The sequence below is a fragment of the Lithobates pipiens genome, unplaced genomic scaffold, assembly GCF_037356315.1.
Source record: "Lithobates pipiens isolate NorthernLeopardFrog02 unplaced genomic scaffold, aLitPip1_a1.2 Scaffold_19, whole genome shotgun sequence".
Lineage (NCBI taxonomy): Eukaryota > Metazoa > Chordata > Amphibia > Anura > Ranidae > Lithobates > Lithobates pipiens.
Genome location: NW_027507764.1, coordinates 590,525,018 through 590,542,482, shown reverse-complemented (window position 1 = coordinate 590,542,482; position 17,465 = coordinate 590,525,018). Strand labels below are relative to the sequence as shown.

The 17,465-nt window shown below is 46.4% G+C and overlaps 1 protein-coding gene across 1 annotated transcript in view; it reads right to left on the bottom strand.

Annotated features, from left to right (window-relative positions):
- LOC143998131 (unconventional myosin-Ig-like) overlaps window positions 1-17,465 on the bottom strand; it is a 307,651-nt gene that overhangs the window by 171,949 nt on the left and 118,237 nt on the right. The window contains exons 11-14 of the mRNA XM_077493873.1: window positions 14,542-14,712; window positions 13,663-13,733; window positions 11,569-11,643; window positions 2,515-2,647 (exon numbers count right to left, since the gene is read on the bottom strand). Coding sequence (XP_077349999.1) covers window positions 2,515-2,647; window positions 11,569-11,643; window positions 13,663-13,733; window positions 14,542-14,712 — 450 coding nt within the window. The remainder of the gene's footprint in view (window positions 1-2,514; window positions 2,648-11,568; window positions 11,644-13,662; window positions 13,734-14,541; window positions 14,713-17,465) is intronic.

The window sequence follows — 17,465 nt, the reverse complement described above, 5'->3', positions numbered from 1 at the left end:
AAAGTTGGATAACAATTGTCAAAAGGAGCGTACTAACGGTCAGATTTTAGGACAACAGTCTGTCAACACAATCCCCTACCAACAATCTGATCATGTGTACGAGGCTTTAGTCTTTGAGTTGGCTTCTACTTACAGCAGTCAGATTGGTCTCTAACCCAAAAGAAAACCATCCTTAGGGACTCAACAACCCTTGGGGTCATTGAGTGCCTCAATTTGGTTTTCTATTGGGTTGTTGCTCTGAGTTCTGAACCCTTGGGGTCATTAAGTCCTTCAAGTTGGTTTTCTTTTGGGTTACATAGTTAGTCAGGTTGAAAAAAGACACAAGTCCATCTAGTTCAACCACAAAAAAATAATAATAATAATATCATACAATCCCATATGCCCAATTCTATACCCACAGTTGATTCACAGGAAGGCAACAAAAAAAAAAACAGCAGAGCACGCACCCAATTTGCTAAAGCTGGGGAAAAAATTCCTTCCTGATCCCCGAGAGGCAATCGGATTTTCCCCAGGTTGTTGTTTTGAGTTCTGTACCACATGGACTTGGACCCTGGGAATTTTTTTCTAATTAAAGCAGTCATATTGTTCTCTAAGCTTAAGGAAAACGAATTTGATGGACTCAACGACCCTTGGGGTCACTGAGTCCATCAAGTTGGTCTTCTTTTGGGTTGTTGTTCTGAGTTATGTGCCACATGGACTCTGACCTTGGGAATGTTTTCCTTGTTCCTTTTAATCTTTGAGTTGGCTTCTATTTACAGCAGTCAGATTGGGTCTCTAACCCAAAAGAAAAACAAATTGATGGACTCAACAACCCTTGGGTTTTCTTTTGGGTTGTTGTTCTGAGTTCTGTACTACATGGACTCCAACCCTGGGAATGTTATCCTTGTTTCTTTTATTCTTTGAGTTGACTTCTATTTAAAGTAGTCAGATTGGTCTCTAACTCAAAAGAAAACCAACTTGATGGGCTCAACAACCCCTGGGTCATAGAATCCATCAAGTTGGTTTTCTTTTGGGTTGTTATTCTGAGTTCTGTACCACATGGACTCCAACCCTGGGAGTTTTTTCCTTGTTTCTTTTAGTCTTTGAGCCGGCTTCTATTTACAGCAGTCAGATTGGTCTCTAACCCAAAAGAAAACCATCCTTAGGGACTCAACGAACCTTGGGGTCATTGAGTGCCTCAATTTGGTTTTCTATTGGGTTGTTGCTCTGAGTTCTGAACCCTTGGGGTCATTAAGTCCTTCAAGTTGGTTTTCTTTTGGGTTACATAGTTAGTCAGGTTGAAAAAAGACACAAGTCCATCTAGTTCAACCACAAAAAAATAATAATAATAATATCATACAATCCCATATGCCCAATTCTATACCCACAGTTGATTCAGAGGAAGGCAACAAAAAAAAAAAACAGCAGAGCTTGATCCAATTTGCTAAAGCTGGGGAAAAAATTCCTTCCTGATCCCCAGAGAGGCAATCGGATTTTCCCCAGGTTGTTGTTTTGAGTTCTGTACCACATGGACTTGGACCCTGGGAATTGTGTTCTAATTAAAGCAGTCATATTGTTCTCTAAGCTAAAAGAAAACCAATTTGATGGACTCAACGACCCTTGGGGTCACTGAGTCCATCAAGTTGGTCTTCTTTTGGGTTGTTCTGAGTTATGTGCCACATGAACTCTGACCTTGGGAATGTTTTCCTTGTTCCTTTTAATCTTTGAGTTGGCTTCTATTTACAGCAGTCAGATTGGTCTCTAACCCAAAAGAAAAACAAATTGATGGACTCAACAACCCTTGGGTTTTCTTTTGGGTTGTTGTTCTGAGTTCTGTACTACATGGACTCCAACCTTGGGAATGTTATCCTTGTTTCTTTTATTCTTTGAGTTGGCTTCTATTTAAAGTAGTCAGATTGGTCTCTAACTCAAAAGAAAACCAACTTGATGGGCTCAACAACCCGTGGGTCATAGAATCCATCAAGTTGGTTTTCTTTTGGGTTGTTATTCTGAGTTCTGTACCACATGGACTCCAACCCTGGGAGTTTTTTCCTTGTTTCTTTTAGTTTTTGAGCCGGCTTCTATTTACAGCAGTCAGATTGGTCTCTAACCCAAAAGAAAACCAACTTCAGGGACTCAACGACTCTTAAGGTCTATCAAGTTGGTCTTCTTTTGGGTTGTTGTTGTTGTGTTGTGAATCCAAAGACATGCAGGTAGGTTAATTGGCTTCTGTCCAAAATTGGCCATAGTATATGAATGGGGACCTAGGATAGTGGGCTCCTTGAGGGTAGGGATCGATGTGAGTGTGTAATGTACAGGGATAGGGACAATTGTAGACACTCACTCAGGTTGAACTGGATGGACTGGTGTCTTTATTCAACCTTACTAACTATGAAACTATGAAACTATGAGTTCTGTACCACATGGACTTTGACCATTGGGATGTTTTCCTTGTTTCTTTGAGTCTTTGAGTCAGCTTCTATATAAAGCAGTCAGATTGGTCTCTAGTGGGAAGGGAGTAGGGTCAGGGCTCACCTTGCAGGCCAGGTTCTCAGCTAGTGACACCATGGAGTTCTTGAAGAGCATAGCAGCTGTCAGGGGTCTCTTTGTCACCTCACTGATACTCAACTGTCCATCCGGCCACATGTCCTTCAGAACAGGGTCTTTACTGGAAGAGAGGAGAGATGGGCTTAGAACTGTCAAAGCACGATATTGTCAGAAACTATCAATCAGACTGAGACAGAAGTACAGTTAAATCACACTTGTTTAATAATAATAAAAAGGTAAACAGAGTAAACGTAGTCAAAACTTAGCTAGAGTTCAGGAACCGGAACGGATAGTCAGACAAACGTCAGGGAGCCAGAGATGAGAGTAGTAGAAAAGCAAGCAGGATCTGGAGCCATAAGGAATGTCAGCCAAGCAAGTCTTTAACAGGAACACAGGAGAGCATCTCTAGAGATGTGACCAAGGTGAAGGCAGAGATCATCTGGACAGGACGGCTTAAGTAGGGACTGATGAGTAGGATATCATCAACATGTGAGTCACTGTGGAGAGAAGGGAGCTGGCAATTATCCAACAGCCGAGAGGCCAGCTTTGAGAAGGAAGGGCTGAGCCCAGCCCTGACAGTATCCCCTCCTCAATGACCCCTCCCCCTCGGAGGACCACCAGGCTTGAGGGGAAAACGTCTATGGAAATCAGGAGGAGGACAGGGGCATGTACGTCCAAGGATGAGACCCAAGAGCGTTCCTCCGGACCGCACTCTTTCCAATGCACCAGGTACTGTATGCCCCCCCGGAAACTATGGGAGTCAACAATGGACTGTACTTCATACTCCTCATGGTTCTCAACCTGTACAGGGTGAGGACGTGGCACCGAGGTAGTAAAGTGGTTCTTATTAAAACCAAAGTTTAATAAGGAGACATGAAATACATTAGAGATACACATATTAGAAGGAAAGTCTAATGCGTAAGCCACTGGATTAATCCTGCGAAGAATACGGAAAGGCCCAATAAACTGAGGTGCGAACTTCAGAGAGGGAACAGAACACAAACACGGAGGTTGCGAGATGACAGCCAGACCCTGTCCCCAACCTGGTAGGAAGGTGCAGGCAGGTGTCTGCGGTCAGCATGGAGTCTGTACCTATCATTAGCATGTCGCAAAGCCTCCTGGACTTGTGCCCAAGCGGAAAAAAAGACCACGGAGATGCTCTTCTAACGCAGGAATACTCTGCGGAACAAAATGAGTCAGGCAACATGGAAGGTTGGAAACCATAATTCGCCATAAACGGGGACAATTGGGAAGCAGAATTCAAGGTACTCTTTTGAGCAAACTCCAGGCCACGGTAGGAGGTCTGACCAGTTGTTATGATGATCAGAAATATAGCAACTTAGAAATTGCTCCAAAGAGTGATTGGCTCATTCTGCGGCCCCATTAGACTGCGGGTGATATGCAGAGGAGAAAGAAAGCTGAATTCCCAACTGTGCACAAAACAGGAGACAAACTGACTACCCCTGTCTGAGACAATCACCTTGGGTAGCTCATGTAAGCGAAAGATCTCCCGAGCAAAAATGGAAGCTAGTTCCTTAGAAGTGGGCAACTTCTTAAGTGGAATACAATGGGACATTTTCGAGAATCGGTCAACCACCATAAGGATAACTGTGTTGCCCTGGGAGTAGGGTAACTCCACAATTAAATCCATAGACAGGTGGGTCCAGGGCCTCTCCATTGGGTATGGGTTGTAGGAAGCCCACTTGAAGGTGTCATGGAGTCTTACTCTGAGTACACACGGGACAGGCAGCTACAAAGGCGGTTACATCAGCACGTAGACTAGGCCACCAGAATTGTTGGGAGATGGCCCAAAAGAGTTGATTCTTTCCAGGGTGGCCAGCTGCCTTGGGAGAATGGTAAGTCTGGAGCACGGCAGTACTGAGACTCTCTGGGACAAAGCAGCGGTCACAAGGTTTCTCAGGAGGAGCATGGACCAGAGCGGCAAGAATTTTGTCACCCAAAGGAGAAGTGAGACTGGTGCGAACCGTAGCCAGAATACGATCTTTAGGAGATATCAGGTATACGTCAGAAGCACAGTCCCGGTTCTCCATGTCGGATCTATTGGATCTATTGGACCCTTCTTTAGCAGATATCAGGTGAACATTGGCAGCACATTCCCGGTTCTCCCTGTTGAGGCCCCTCTTGCATCTACAGGACTTTCTTTAGTAGATATCAGGTACACATGAGCAGCATGGTCCCGGTTCTCCATGTTGGGGCCCTTCTTGGATCTATTGGACCTTCTTTAGTAGATATCAGGTGTATGTCAGCAGCACAGTCCTGGTTCCCCATGTTTGGTGCGCTCTTGGATCTATCGGACACTTTTTAGCAGATATCATGTGCACGTCAGCAGCATGGCCTTGGTTCTCCGTGTCGGGGTCCCTCTTGGCTCTACTGGACCTTCTTTAGTAGATATCAGGTGTACATCAGCAGCACAGTCCTGGTTCTCCATGTTGGGGCCTCTCTTAGGTCTACTGGACCTTCTTTAGTAGCTATCAGGTGTATGTCAGCAGCACAGTCCTGGTTCTACGTGTCGGGGCCCCTCTTGGATCTATTGGGCTTTCTGTAGTGGATATCAGGTGTTTGTCAGAAGCACGGTCCTGGTTCTCTATGTTGGGGCTCCTCTTAGATCTACTGGACATTCTTTAATAGATATCAGGTAAACATCTGCAACATGACCCCGGTTCTCCATGTCGGGGCCCTTCTCGGATCTACTGGACCTTCTTTAGTAGATATCAGGTGCATGTCAGCAGTACAGCCCTGGTTCTCTGTGTCGGGGCCCCTCTTGGATCTACTGGACCTTCTTTAATAGATATCAGGTAAACACCTGCAACATGACCCCGGTTCTCCATGTCGGGGCCCCTCTTGGATCTACTGGACCTTCTTTAGTAGATATCAGGTGCACGTCAGCAGCACGGCCCTGGTTCTCCATGTCGGGGCCCCTCTTGGATCTACTCGACCTTTAGTAGATATCAGGTGCACGTCAGCAGCACGGCCCTGGTTCTCCATGTCGGGGCCCATCTCGGATCTACTGGACCTTCTTTAGTAGATATCAGGTGCACGTCATCAGCACGGCCCTGGTTCTCCATGTCGGGGCCCCTCTTGGATCTACTGGACCTTCTTTAGTAGATATCAGGTGCATGTCAGCAGTACAGCCCTGGTTCTCTGTGTCGGGGCCCCTCTTGGATCTACTGGACCTTCTTTAATAGATATCAGGTAAACACCTGCAACATGACCCCGGTTCTCCATGTCGGGGCCCCTCTTGGATCTACTGGACCTTCTTTAGTAGATATCAGGTGCACGTCAGCAGCACGGCCCTGGTTCTCCATGTCGGGGCCCCTCTTGGATCTACTCGACCTTTAGTAGATATCAGGTGCACGTCAGCAGCACGGCCCTGGTTCTCCATGTCGGGGCCCATCTCGGATCTACTGGACCTTCTTTAGTAGATATCAGGTGCACGTCATCAGCACGGCCCTGGTTCTCCATGTCGGGGCCCCTCTTGGATCTACTGGACCTTCTTTAGTAGATATCAGGTGCATGTCAGCAGTACAGCCCTGGTTCTCTGTGTCGGGGCCCCTCTTGGATCTACTGGACCTTCTTTAATAGATATCAGGTAAACACCTGCAACATGACCCCGGTTCTCCATGTCGGGGCCCCTCTTGGATCTACTGGACCTTCTTTAGTAGCTATCAGGTGTATGTCAGCAGCACAGTCCTGGTTCTACGTGTCGGGGCCCCTCTTGGATCTATTGGGCTTTCTGTAGTGGATATCAGGTGTTTGTCAGAAGCACGGTCCTGGTTCTCTATGTTGGGGCTCCTCTTAGATCTACTGGACCTTCTTTAATAGATATCAGGTAAACATCTGCAACATGACCCCGGTTCTCCATGTCGGGGCCCTTCTCGGATCTACTGGACCTTCTTTAGTAGATATCAGGTGCATGTCAGCAGTACAGCCCTGGTTCTCTGTGTCGGGGCCCCTCTTGGATCTACTGGACCTTCTTTAATAGATATCAGGTAAACACCTGCAACATGACCCCGGTTCTCCATGTCGGGGCCCCTCTTGGATCTACTGGACCTTCTTTAGTAGATATCAGGTGCACGTCAGCAGCACGGCCCTGGTTCTCCATGTCGGGGCCCCTCTTGGATCTACTCGACCTTTAGTAGATATCAGGTGCACGTCAGCAGCACGGCCCTGGTTCTCCATGTCGGGGCCCATCTCGGATCTACTGGACCTTCTTTAGTAGATATCAGGTGCACGTCATCAGCACGGCCCTGGTTCTCCATGTCGGGGCCCCTCTTGGATCTACTGGACCTTCTTTAGTAGATATCAGGTGCATGTCAGCAGTACAGCCCTGGTTCTCTGTGTCGGGGCCCCTCTTGGATCTACTGGACCTTCTTTAATAGATATCAGGTAAACACCTGCAACATGACCCCGGTTCTCCATGTCGGGGCCCCTCTTGGATCTACTGGACCTTCTTTAGTAGATATCAGGTGCACGTCAGCAGCACGGCCCTGGTTCTCCATGTCGGGGCCCCTCTTGGATCTACTGGACCTTCTTTAGTAGATATCAGGTGCATGTCAGCAGCACGGCCCTGGTTCTCCATGTCGGGGCCCATCTCGGATCTACTGGACCTTCTGTAGTAGATATCAGGTGCACGTCAGCAGCACGGCCCTGGTTCTCTGTGTCGGGGCCCCTCTTGGATCTACTGGACCTTCTTAAGTAGATATCAGGTGCACGTCATCAGCACGGCCCTGGTTCTCTGTGTCGGGGCCCCTCTTGGATCTACTGGACCTTCTTAAGTAGATATCAGGTGCACGTCATCAGCACGGCCCTGGTTCTCCATGTCGGGGCCCCTCTTGGATCTACTGGACCTTCTTAAGTAGATATCAGGTGCACGTCATCAGCACGGCCCTGGTTCTCCGTGTCGGGGCCCCTCTTGGATCTACTGGACCTTCTTAAGTAGATATCAGGTGCACGTCATCAGCACGGCCCTGGTTCTCCATGTCGGGGCCCCTCTCTGACATTCTTTAGTAGATATCAGGCATACGTCAGCAGCACGGCCTCCCGCGGTGTGAGAACGCAGCGCCCCAATTCTGATTCACACTCTTATTTCCAGCACCGGTCTGACGTCAGACGGATAAAGCAGAATAATTATCTGTAGACACGTTCTGGAAATAACTTATCACATGGAAGAGTGTCTTATATCCAGATATGAAGAGTGTTATCCATGAGCCTCTGGCTGGAGATAAAAAATATTTAACATTTTTTATTATTCGGTGTAATTTATCCCTCCTGAAGGTGAAAACGGATTTATTTATATTCAGCAACACAATGGAGGGTCTATTTATATAAAAAAAAAATGGCATAGATATTCATCCAGCCAAACTTCATGTGCGTTCGTTCTGTGTGAACTCAGCAGCAAACTCGAAGGTTCTTTGGTTATTTTCTCTTCAGGTCGAATGTTCCTCAACTAATATTGTCAATAGTAAAGACAGGTTCAATTATATACAATAGTGAATTGGAAAACTGCTACATTATGGCCACTAGATGGAGCTGAGGATCATAGGAAAGAAATACATTCTAATAAGAACAGATACAATGTAACGATGTTTTTGTTCAGAATTGAGTATTAAGGATAGGTTCACACCCGGCGTGTCGGGAATAAGCGTAAAATGACACGCTATCCCGACACACAGAAACACGTTGCCCTTTAGCAGTCGAACGTTGGTTATTGGCACCCCTGTGCATCTGCAAACACGTGCGATTTTCTTAAAAGGGACATATAATCCCACACATAGGTTGGACTTGCGTCTTTTTTCGACCTCACCTACTATGTAACTATGTAAGGACTTCTTTTCTGCGTGCACAGGACAGGAAATCGCAATAAACGGGCTGCCCCTACATGCGAATGTGCAAAAAATGCACTCTGCTCAGTCGCACCTGTATGGCGTCAACCGCACCTAAAGCAGAAATTGTGTCACCCGTTCCCTTCTAAATATGGTAAGCACCCGATAAATGTGGGGTCCTCAATCCACGCCGTTTATCATGGATTTGAGAATTGATTGGGCTGAATGTGAGAAATCAAAGATGTCTATTAATAAAAATGTCTTTAGGGCCATCTAGTGACCATAATGTGGCATTTTCCCGATTGAGGTACTTCAAAAAAAAATTTGCATTATGGCCACTAGATGGCACTTCTGATAGGAAATACTCATATTACACAAAATATCAGGGGCGGCCCGTGCACTGTGGGTGCACGGGTGCCACCCCCTCCTCCCTAATCCCTGCCACCACCTCCCTATCCATGTGACCAGCCCCTTTCAGGACGCCGGATGCATGGACTCCTATGGCAGCGTGGGAGGGTTTTTTTTTTTTTTTTGAAGCACCTGATTAAAGCTTGAGGCTCTAATAGACTTCAAAAAACTGTGGGCTCGGGGCGCAGAAAGTGCTCCCTGATCCCACCCTGTTGTGTGACCATAGCAAATAAATTTTCGCTATTTTTACACCACAGTGCCTCACCACCAATCAGAAGGCAGGAGCCATCGCCTGCCTATCCCACAGCTCATTGCCGTCACCTGGATGGGGTAAGTGCCGGTCTGATGGTGGGCGAGCGGGGGGGGGGGGGGGTCACAGTGGTTGGATATAATGGGCACAGAAGCTGCATATGGTGTGCACAGAAGCTGCACGTGCTGGGCACAGAGGCTGCATATGATGGGCACAGAGGCTGCCTATGATGGGCACAGAAGCTGCATATGATGGGCACAGAAGCTGCATATGATGGGCACAGAAGCTGCATATGGTGGGCACAGAAGCTGCATATGATGGGCACAGAAGCTGCATATGATGGGCACAGAAGCTGCATATGGTGGGAACAGAAGCTGCATATGATGGGCACAGAAGCTGCATATGATGGGCACAGAAGCTGCATATGGTGGGAACAGAAGCTGCATATGATGGGCACAGAAGCTGCATATGGTGGGAACAGAAGCTGCATATGATGGGCACAGAAGCTGCATATGGTGGGCACAATGGCTGCATATGATGGGCACAGAGGTTGCATATGATGGCACAATGTCTGCATATGATGGGCACAATGGCTGCATAGGATGGGCACAGTGACTACACTGCACAGAGACTGCATATGATGGGCACAGAAGCTGCATATGGTGGGCACAGAGACTGCATATGGTGGGCACAGAGGCTGCATATGATGAGCACAATGATGAACACAATGGCGGCAAATGATTGGCACAGAGGTTGCATATGATGGGCGCAGAGGCTGCATACGATGGGCACAGAGGCTGCATATGAAGGGCACAGTGGGTGCATTTTATGGGCACAGTGGCTGCAATTGATGGGTTTTTTTTCAGTGTTTTTCAGAATTTTTCAGTTTGTTTGCGCCCCTCCAAAAATTTTGCGCACCAGCCGCCACTGCAAAATATGGCGACTTTTCATGGCGGCTCTGTGAATGTTTGTCACATTCTTTTAAATTATAATTAGACTCCTACGTGTGATTGGTCTGGGCACAGAACGTCTTTGGGGCAAAATACTGCTAAATAACAATTTTATCAAACATATATTTCTATTGATCCTCAATTTTTTTTTATCAATCCCCTAATTCCATTCCTCCTCTATTTTTGATTGATCCTCTATTTCTATCAATTACCTATATATCTATTGATCTCCAAATTATACTCAGCATAGGAACTGATAGAAATAGAGGAACAGTGGGAATAGCGGATTAATTGGTCCCCTATTTTTATCAATCCCTATTTCAATTGATCTCCTATATAAACAAATTCCCTATTTCTATTGATCTCTTAACTCTACTAATTCCCTATTTCTATTGATTCCTTGTTTCTATAAATCATCTATTTTTATCAATCTCCTATTCGCACCAATCCTCTGTTTTTTTTATCGATACCCTATTATTATTGATCTCCTATTTGTACCAATCTCTGATTTCTTTCGACCTCACATTTCTATTGATCCCTTATTTTTATAAATTCCTTATTTGTATCAGTTCCTATTTCTAGGATATTTTATCTATCTCCTACTTCCATTGATCCCTTATTTCTAGCAATCTCCTATTTCCATTGATCCCCTATTGTTGTTCTATTGATCCCCTATTTATATAAATCCTCTATTTCTGTCAATCATCTATTTCTATCAATCTCTTAATTCCATTGATCCCCTAGTTCTATTGATCCCACACTGAGGTGACATGCAGATCGATAGGTGAGGAATGTTTGAGATGTTTTGTGCTCTTAAAGACCAGATTCCTGATCCCTGAGATATTGATCATTTATCAGGAAACCTCCATGAATGGATCCTGACATATTATTTTGAATTGTACTGTTATATAAATGTTTCCTGAACCGATACAAATTCTGAGGTTGCTGTTCATGAATTGAAGAGAGGAGAACACAAGAAGTCCAATAGAGTCCTCTTTGGTTCCATGTGGACCATGGAATGTACAGAAATTGGGGCTCACCCACAAGTTCACCTTTTCAGCAAGATTTTCAGAAAATCCCCCTAGTTCTATATCCAATGAATAGTACAAGCCATAGCAACTCCTACTGGAAATGTTGAAGGTCCTCCCATTACAAATGTAGCTGTTGGGGGTCCTCTGATTTCACATCTAGCCCTTTTCTCCCTAGTCTGACTGTCCCAGGCCCACCCCTTTCATTCATTGGATTTCAGTTCTTTCAATCATGTGGGTTCAAGACCACATGTGGGCTTTACCTACAGGGGTCTGCATAGGAATGCCTACTCCTGTAGATTGGCACCCCCCCCCCCCCCCCATCAAGGCATTTTTCATCCTGAGGGGGAGTACTGAGGCGGGGCGCTGTGATGTGTTCAGCAAGCTACGTACTGAACCCCCCCCCCCCCCCAAACACCAGCCATGATCTGCCTGCATTGCATAGAGAAACACAGAGATCCAGCTTGATCAAAAATAAGGACTTCAGGTTTAATTTCTAAAATAATAATAATAAGAAGAAAAGTTCTAATAGATATGGAGGGTACTGAATGAGTGATGATTACCTGTTATACATGAGACGCTTGAAGTCCTGGAATAAGGTGTCCTTGTTTTTATCCAGAAACCCTTCCACTGAATAGCTGGAATTAATGAGAGATTCTATTGTTACAATGTTTCAGGACAGAGAGTTGTGACACCGCTACTGACATGTCTACTGACACCTCTATTGATACCTCTACCGATACCGCTACCAATACCTCTACCATTACCGATGCCTCCACTATTACCGATACCGCTACCAATACCTCTACTGATACCACTACTGACACCTCTACTGACACCTCTACTGACACCTCTACTGATACCACTACTGATACCAATACCTCTACCAATACTCCTACCAATATTGATACCTCTACCAATACTCCTACCAATATCGATACCTCTACTGATGCCGCTACCAATACTTCTACTGATACCGCTACCGATACTGATATTGCTACTGACACCTCTACTGACACCTCTACCAATACCGCTACTGATACAGATACCTCTACCGATACCACTACCAATACCGCTACCGATACCTCTACCAATACCAATACTGATACCTCTACCGTTAACGCTACTAATACCGATATTGATATCTCTACTGACACTTCTACCAATACCGCTACTTATACCACTATTGACACCTCTACTGATACTGATACAGATACCTCTACCAATACCAATACCGATAGTGCTACCAATACCGATACCAATACCAATACTGATACCTCTACCAATACCAATACTGATACCTCTACCAAAACCGATACTGATACCTCTACCGATACCGCTACTAATACCAATACTGATACCTCTACTGACACCTCTACCAATACCTTTACTGACACCTCTACCAATACCTCTACTGACACCTCTACCAATACCACTACTGACACCTCTACCAATACCGCTACTGACACCTCTACCAATACCTCTACTGACACCTCTATTGACACCTCTACCAATACCTCTACTGACACCTCTACCAATACCTTTACTGACACATCTACCAAGCTACCAATACCTCTACTGATACCTCTAATGACACCTCTACTGACACCTCTACCAATACCTCTACTGACACATCTACCAATCTACCAATACCTCTACTGACACCTCTACCGATATCACTAGCGACACCTCTATTGACACCTCTACCAATACCGCTACAGACACATCTACCAATACCTCTACTGACACCTCTACCAATACCTCTACTGACACCTCTACCAATACCTCTACTGACACCTCTACCAATACCGCTACCGACACCTCTACCAATACCTCTACCGACACCTCTACCAATACCGCTACTGACACCTCTACCAATACCTCTACTGACACCTCTACCAATACCGCTACTGACACCTCTACCAATACCACTACTGACACCTCTACCAATACCTCTACTGACACCTCTACCAATACCTCTACTGACACCTCTACCAATACCGCTACTGACACCTCTACCAATACCTCTACTGACACCTCTACCAATACCGCTACTGACACCTCTACCAATACCACTACTGACACCTCTACCAATACCTCTACTGACACCTCTACCAATACCTCTACTGACACCTCTACAAATACCGCTACTGACACCTCTACCAATACCTCTACTGACACCTCTACCAATACCGCTACTGACACCTCTACCAATACCTCTACTGACACCTCTACCAATACCGCTACTGACACCTCTACCAATACCACTACTGACACCTCTACCAATACCTCTACTGACACCTCTACCAATACCTCTACTGACACCTCTACCAATACCTCTACTGACACCTCTACCAATACCTCTACTGACACCTCTACCAATACCTCTACTGACACCTCTACCAATACCTCTACTGACACCTCTATCAATACCGCTACTGACACCTCTACCAATACCTCTACTGACACCTCTACCAATACCGCTACTGACACCTCTACCAATACCTCTACTGACACCTCTACCAATACCGCTACTGACACCTCTACCAATACCTCTACTGACACCTCTACCAATACCTCTACTGACACCTCTACCAATACCTCTACTGACACCTGTAGGCACACCTCTACGGATATAGGACTGTATTTGTACTTACGTCACATTGCCAGCGTAGTGCTTTATCCGGAAGTCGCGGTTAAACGCCATGGACTTGTCTGTTGGAGAAAGCTAGAAAACAGGGGAACACAACAGAGGTCACCCATATTCCCCAATACTGGGGACCTTCCCCCTCCCCATATAAATATTTGTAGATCCGTGGCTCACCTTCTCTTTCCTTTACTTCAAATGCCGGAGCCTGCGCCCCTAAGCCGATTGAAGAATCAGCCCTGGTGAAGGACATCGCCGGATCTCTGGGCAGGTAAGTATCCTTACACTAAAAGTCAGCAGCTACAATATTTATAGATACTGACTTTTAATTTTTATTTTTTTTTGTGGGGGAGGGGGGGGGGGGCGGAGCTTTTCTTTAAGATTCTGTCTGTTTGAATGAGTCTCAGGACAGTCATATGACAAGGTGGAGGTTTCTGCTCTGATGGCTCATTTAGTTCTGCAAACAATGTTTTTTTCTGCACAGCTGAGAATAATGTAAAGCTAGATGTGTGAAATAGAGATGAGAGCACCACCTGCTGGCCCAACGGAAAATATACTTATTCCTGAGCAATATTTAATACATAATAATAAAAAAAATATATATAATAATAAAAAAGAAAATATTTTGAAACATTTATGCTTTTTAGTAATCCTCACCATAGTAAAGAAACTATGTACAAAGCCCTTGCACAGTCCCTTTAGGTTCTGATCCTCAGGGGAAGATATATTACTACACACAGTGTTAGGACAGGCTCGTAGTTGGAAGGAAGCCCCCCTAACTAGGCAAAGTGGGGTACTCTCCATAACGCTGGCCGGACTGGTTGCTGGATTTCTCTACTGGGAAAATGACCCTGGAAATGCCCCTATAGACACAGTGGTGAGACCTCACCTTCCTGCTGCTGTAATGAGGATGCTTCCCCAGTTTGCCGTTCATGGACTCCAGGAAAATGGTGTCAGTGACGGCGCCCACCGTCAGACACGCCTCATCCAAGATGGAGATGATCCCTTTATGTGGCTGCTCCACCAGATCCACAATGATCTGATTGTTGAAGTATTCGATCTAAAGGGGGGATCAGAAAATCAGAACATAAAAAAAACTTTTCATCATTAAAGGCGGGGATTTTTTTCTTTTTTTTCGAGCAATAGGTGGCGGGACCCTCCCTTTCCAAGTCACCCCTTGTCCCCTGCAACAATAGACCCCCCCCATCAACAATAGACCCCCCCATCAACAATAGACCCCCCATCAATAATAGACCCCCCGTCAACAATAGACCCCCCCATCAATAATAGACCCCCCATCAACAATAAGACCCCCCATCAACAACAATAGACCCCCCATCAACAACAATAGACCCCCCATCAACAATAGACCCCCCATCAACAATAATAGACCCCCCATCAACAATAGACCCCCCATCAACAATTATAGACCCCCCATCAACAATAGACCCCCCATCAACAATAATAGACCCCCCATCAACAATAGACCCCCCATCAACAATAGACCCCCCCATCAATAATAGACCCCCCCATCAACAATAGGCCCCCCCATCAACAATAGATCACCCCCACCAACAATAATAGACCCCCCATCAACAATAATAGACCCCCATCAACAATAAGCCCACCCATAATCAATAGATCCCCCATCAACAATAGGCCCACCCATATCAATAGACCCCGCAACAAGATACCACTTCCCCCATCAACAATAGACACCCCATCAACAATAGACCCCCCATCAACAATAGGCCCACCCACAATCAGTAGACCCCCGCAACAAGATACCACGTCCCCCATCAACAAAAGACCCCCCAACAACAATAATAGACCCCCCCCATCAACAATAATAGACCCCCCCATCAACAATAAGCCACCCATAATCAATAGACCACTGCAACAAGATGCCACGTCCCCCATCAACAATAGACCCCCCCAACAACAATAATAGACCCCCCCATCAACAATAGACCCCTCCTAACAACAATAATAGACCCCCCCACATCAACAATAAGCCCACCCCATAATCAATAGACCCCTGCAACAAGATACCATGTCCCCCATCAACAATAGACCCCCCATCAACAATAATAGACCCCCCCATCAACAATAAGCCCACCCATAATCAATAGACCCCCGCAACAAGATACCACGTCCCCCATCAACAATAGACCCTCCATCAACAATACTAGACCCCCCCCCATCAACAATAGGCCCACCCATAATTAATAGACCCCCGCAACAAGATACCATGTCCCCCATCAACAATAGACCCTCCATCAACAATACTAGACCCCCCCCCCATCAACAATAGGCCCACCCATCATCAATAGACCCCCGCAACAAGATACCACGTCCCACCATTCATTAGCCAGCATTGATAGACCTCTTACTCAACATTATCACTCCAGCAACAATTGACCCCCCCCACTGCAACAATTTACCACCCCCCCCTCCCCCCCCCAGCAACAATAAATCCTCCACCAGTATCAGTAGACCTTCCCAGCAACAATAGAGCACTCTAGTAACAATAGACGCCGCCAGTAGCTAGAGTTCTCCCAGCAGCCACAATTAATAGGCCAACCATTAGCCAGCATGAATAGATCCCTTACTCAACAGTATCACCCCAGCAACAATTTACACCCCCCCACCAGCATCAATAGATCCTCCACCAGCAACAGTACACCTCCCCAACAACAGTATCACCCAGCAACAATTTACCCCCCCCAGCGACAATAGATCCTCCGCCAGCAACAGTAGACCTCCCCAACAACAATAGACCTCCCCAGCACTAATAGACCCCCCCCCACGAGCAACAGTAGATCTCTCCAGCCACAATAGACCACTCTAGCAACAATAGACCCCCTCCAGTAGCTATAGTTCTCCCAGCAGCCAGCGTTAATAGACCCCTTACTCAACAAGTATCACTCCAGCAAAAATGTACCCCCCCCCAGCGTCAATAGATCTTCCACCAGCAACAGTAGACCTCCCCAACATCAGTATCACCCCAGCAAAAATGTACCCCCCCAGAGTCAATAGATCTTCCACCTGTAACAGTAGACCTCCCCAACAACAGTATCACCCCAGCAACAATTTACCCCCCCCCCCCCCCCCAGTGACAATAGATTCTCCACCAGCAACAGTAGACCTCCCCAACAACAATAGACCCCCCCCCCCCCCCCACGAGCAACAGTAGAGCTCTCCAGCAACAGTAGACCCCCTCCAGTAGCTATAGTTCTCCCAGCAGCCACAATTAATAGGCCCACCATTAGCCAGCGTTAATAGACCCCTTACTCAACAGTATCACCCCAGCAACAATTTACCCCCCCAGCATCAATAGATCTTCCACCAGCAAACAGTAGACCTCCCCAGCAACAATAGACCTCCCCACCAGCAATAGACCACTCTAGCAACAATAGTCCCCTCCACCAGCAACAGTAGACCTCCCAAGCAACAATAGACCACTCTAGCAACAACAGAGTCCCGCCAGTAGCTATAATTCTCCCGGCAGCCACAATTAATAGGGCCCACCATTAGCCAGCATTAATATACCCCTTACTCAACAGTATTACTCCAGCAACAATTGACCCCCCCCCCCCCCCAGCGACAACAGATCCTCCACCAGCAATAGTAGACCTCCCGAGGCAACAATAGGCCTCTCTAGCAACAATAGACCCCACCGGCAACAGTAGACCTCTTCAGCAAACAATAGACCACTCTAGCAACAATAGGCTCCCCACCAGAAAACCATAGAGCACCCCAGCAACAATAGATCCCCCCCGCAGCCAGCAACAATAGGCTGTATCCCTGCTT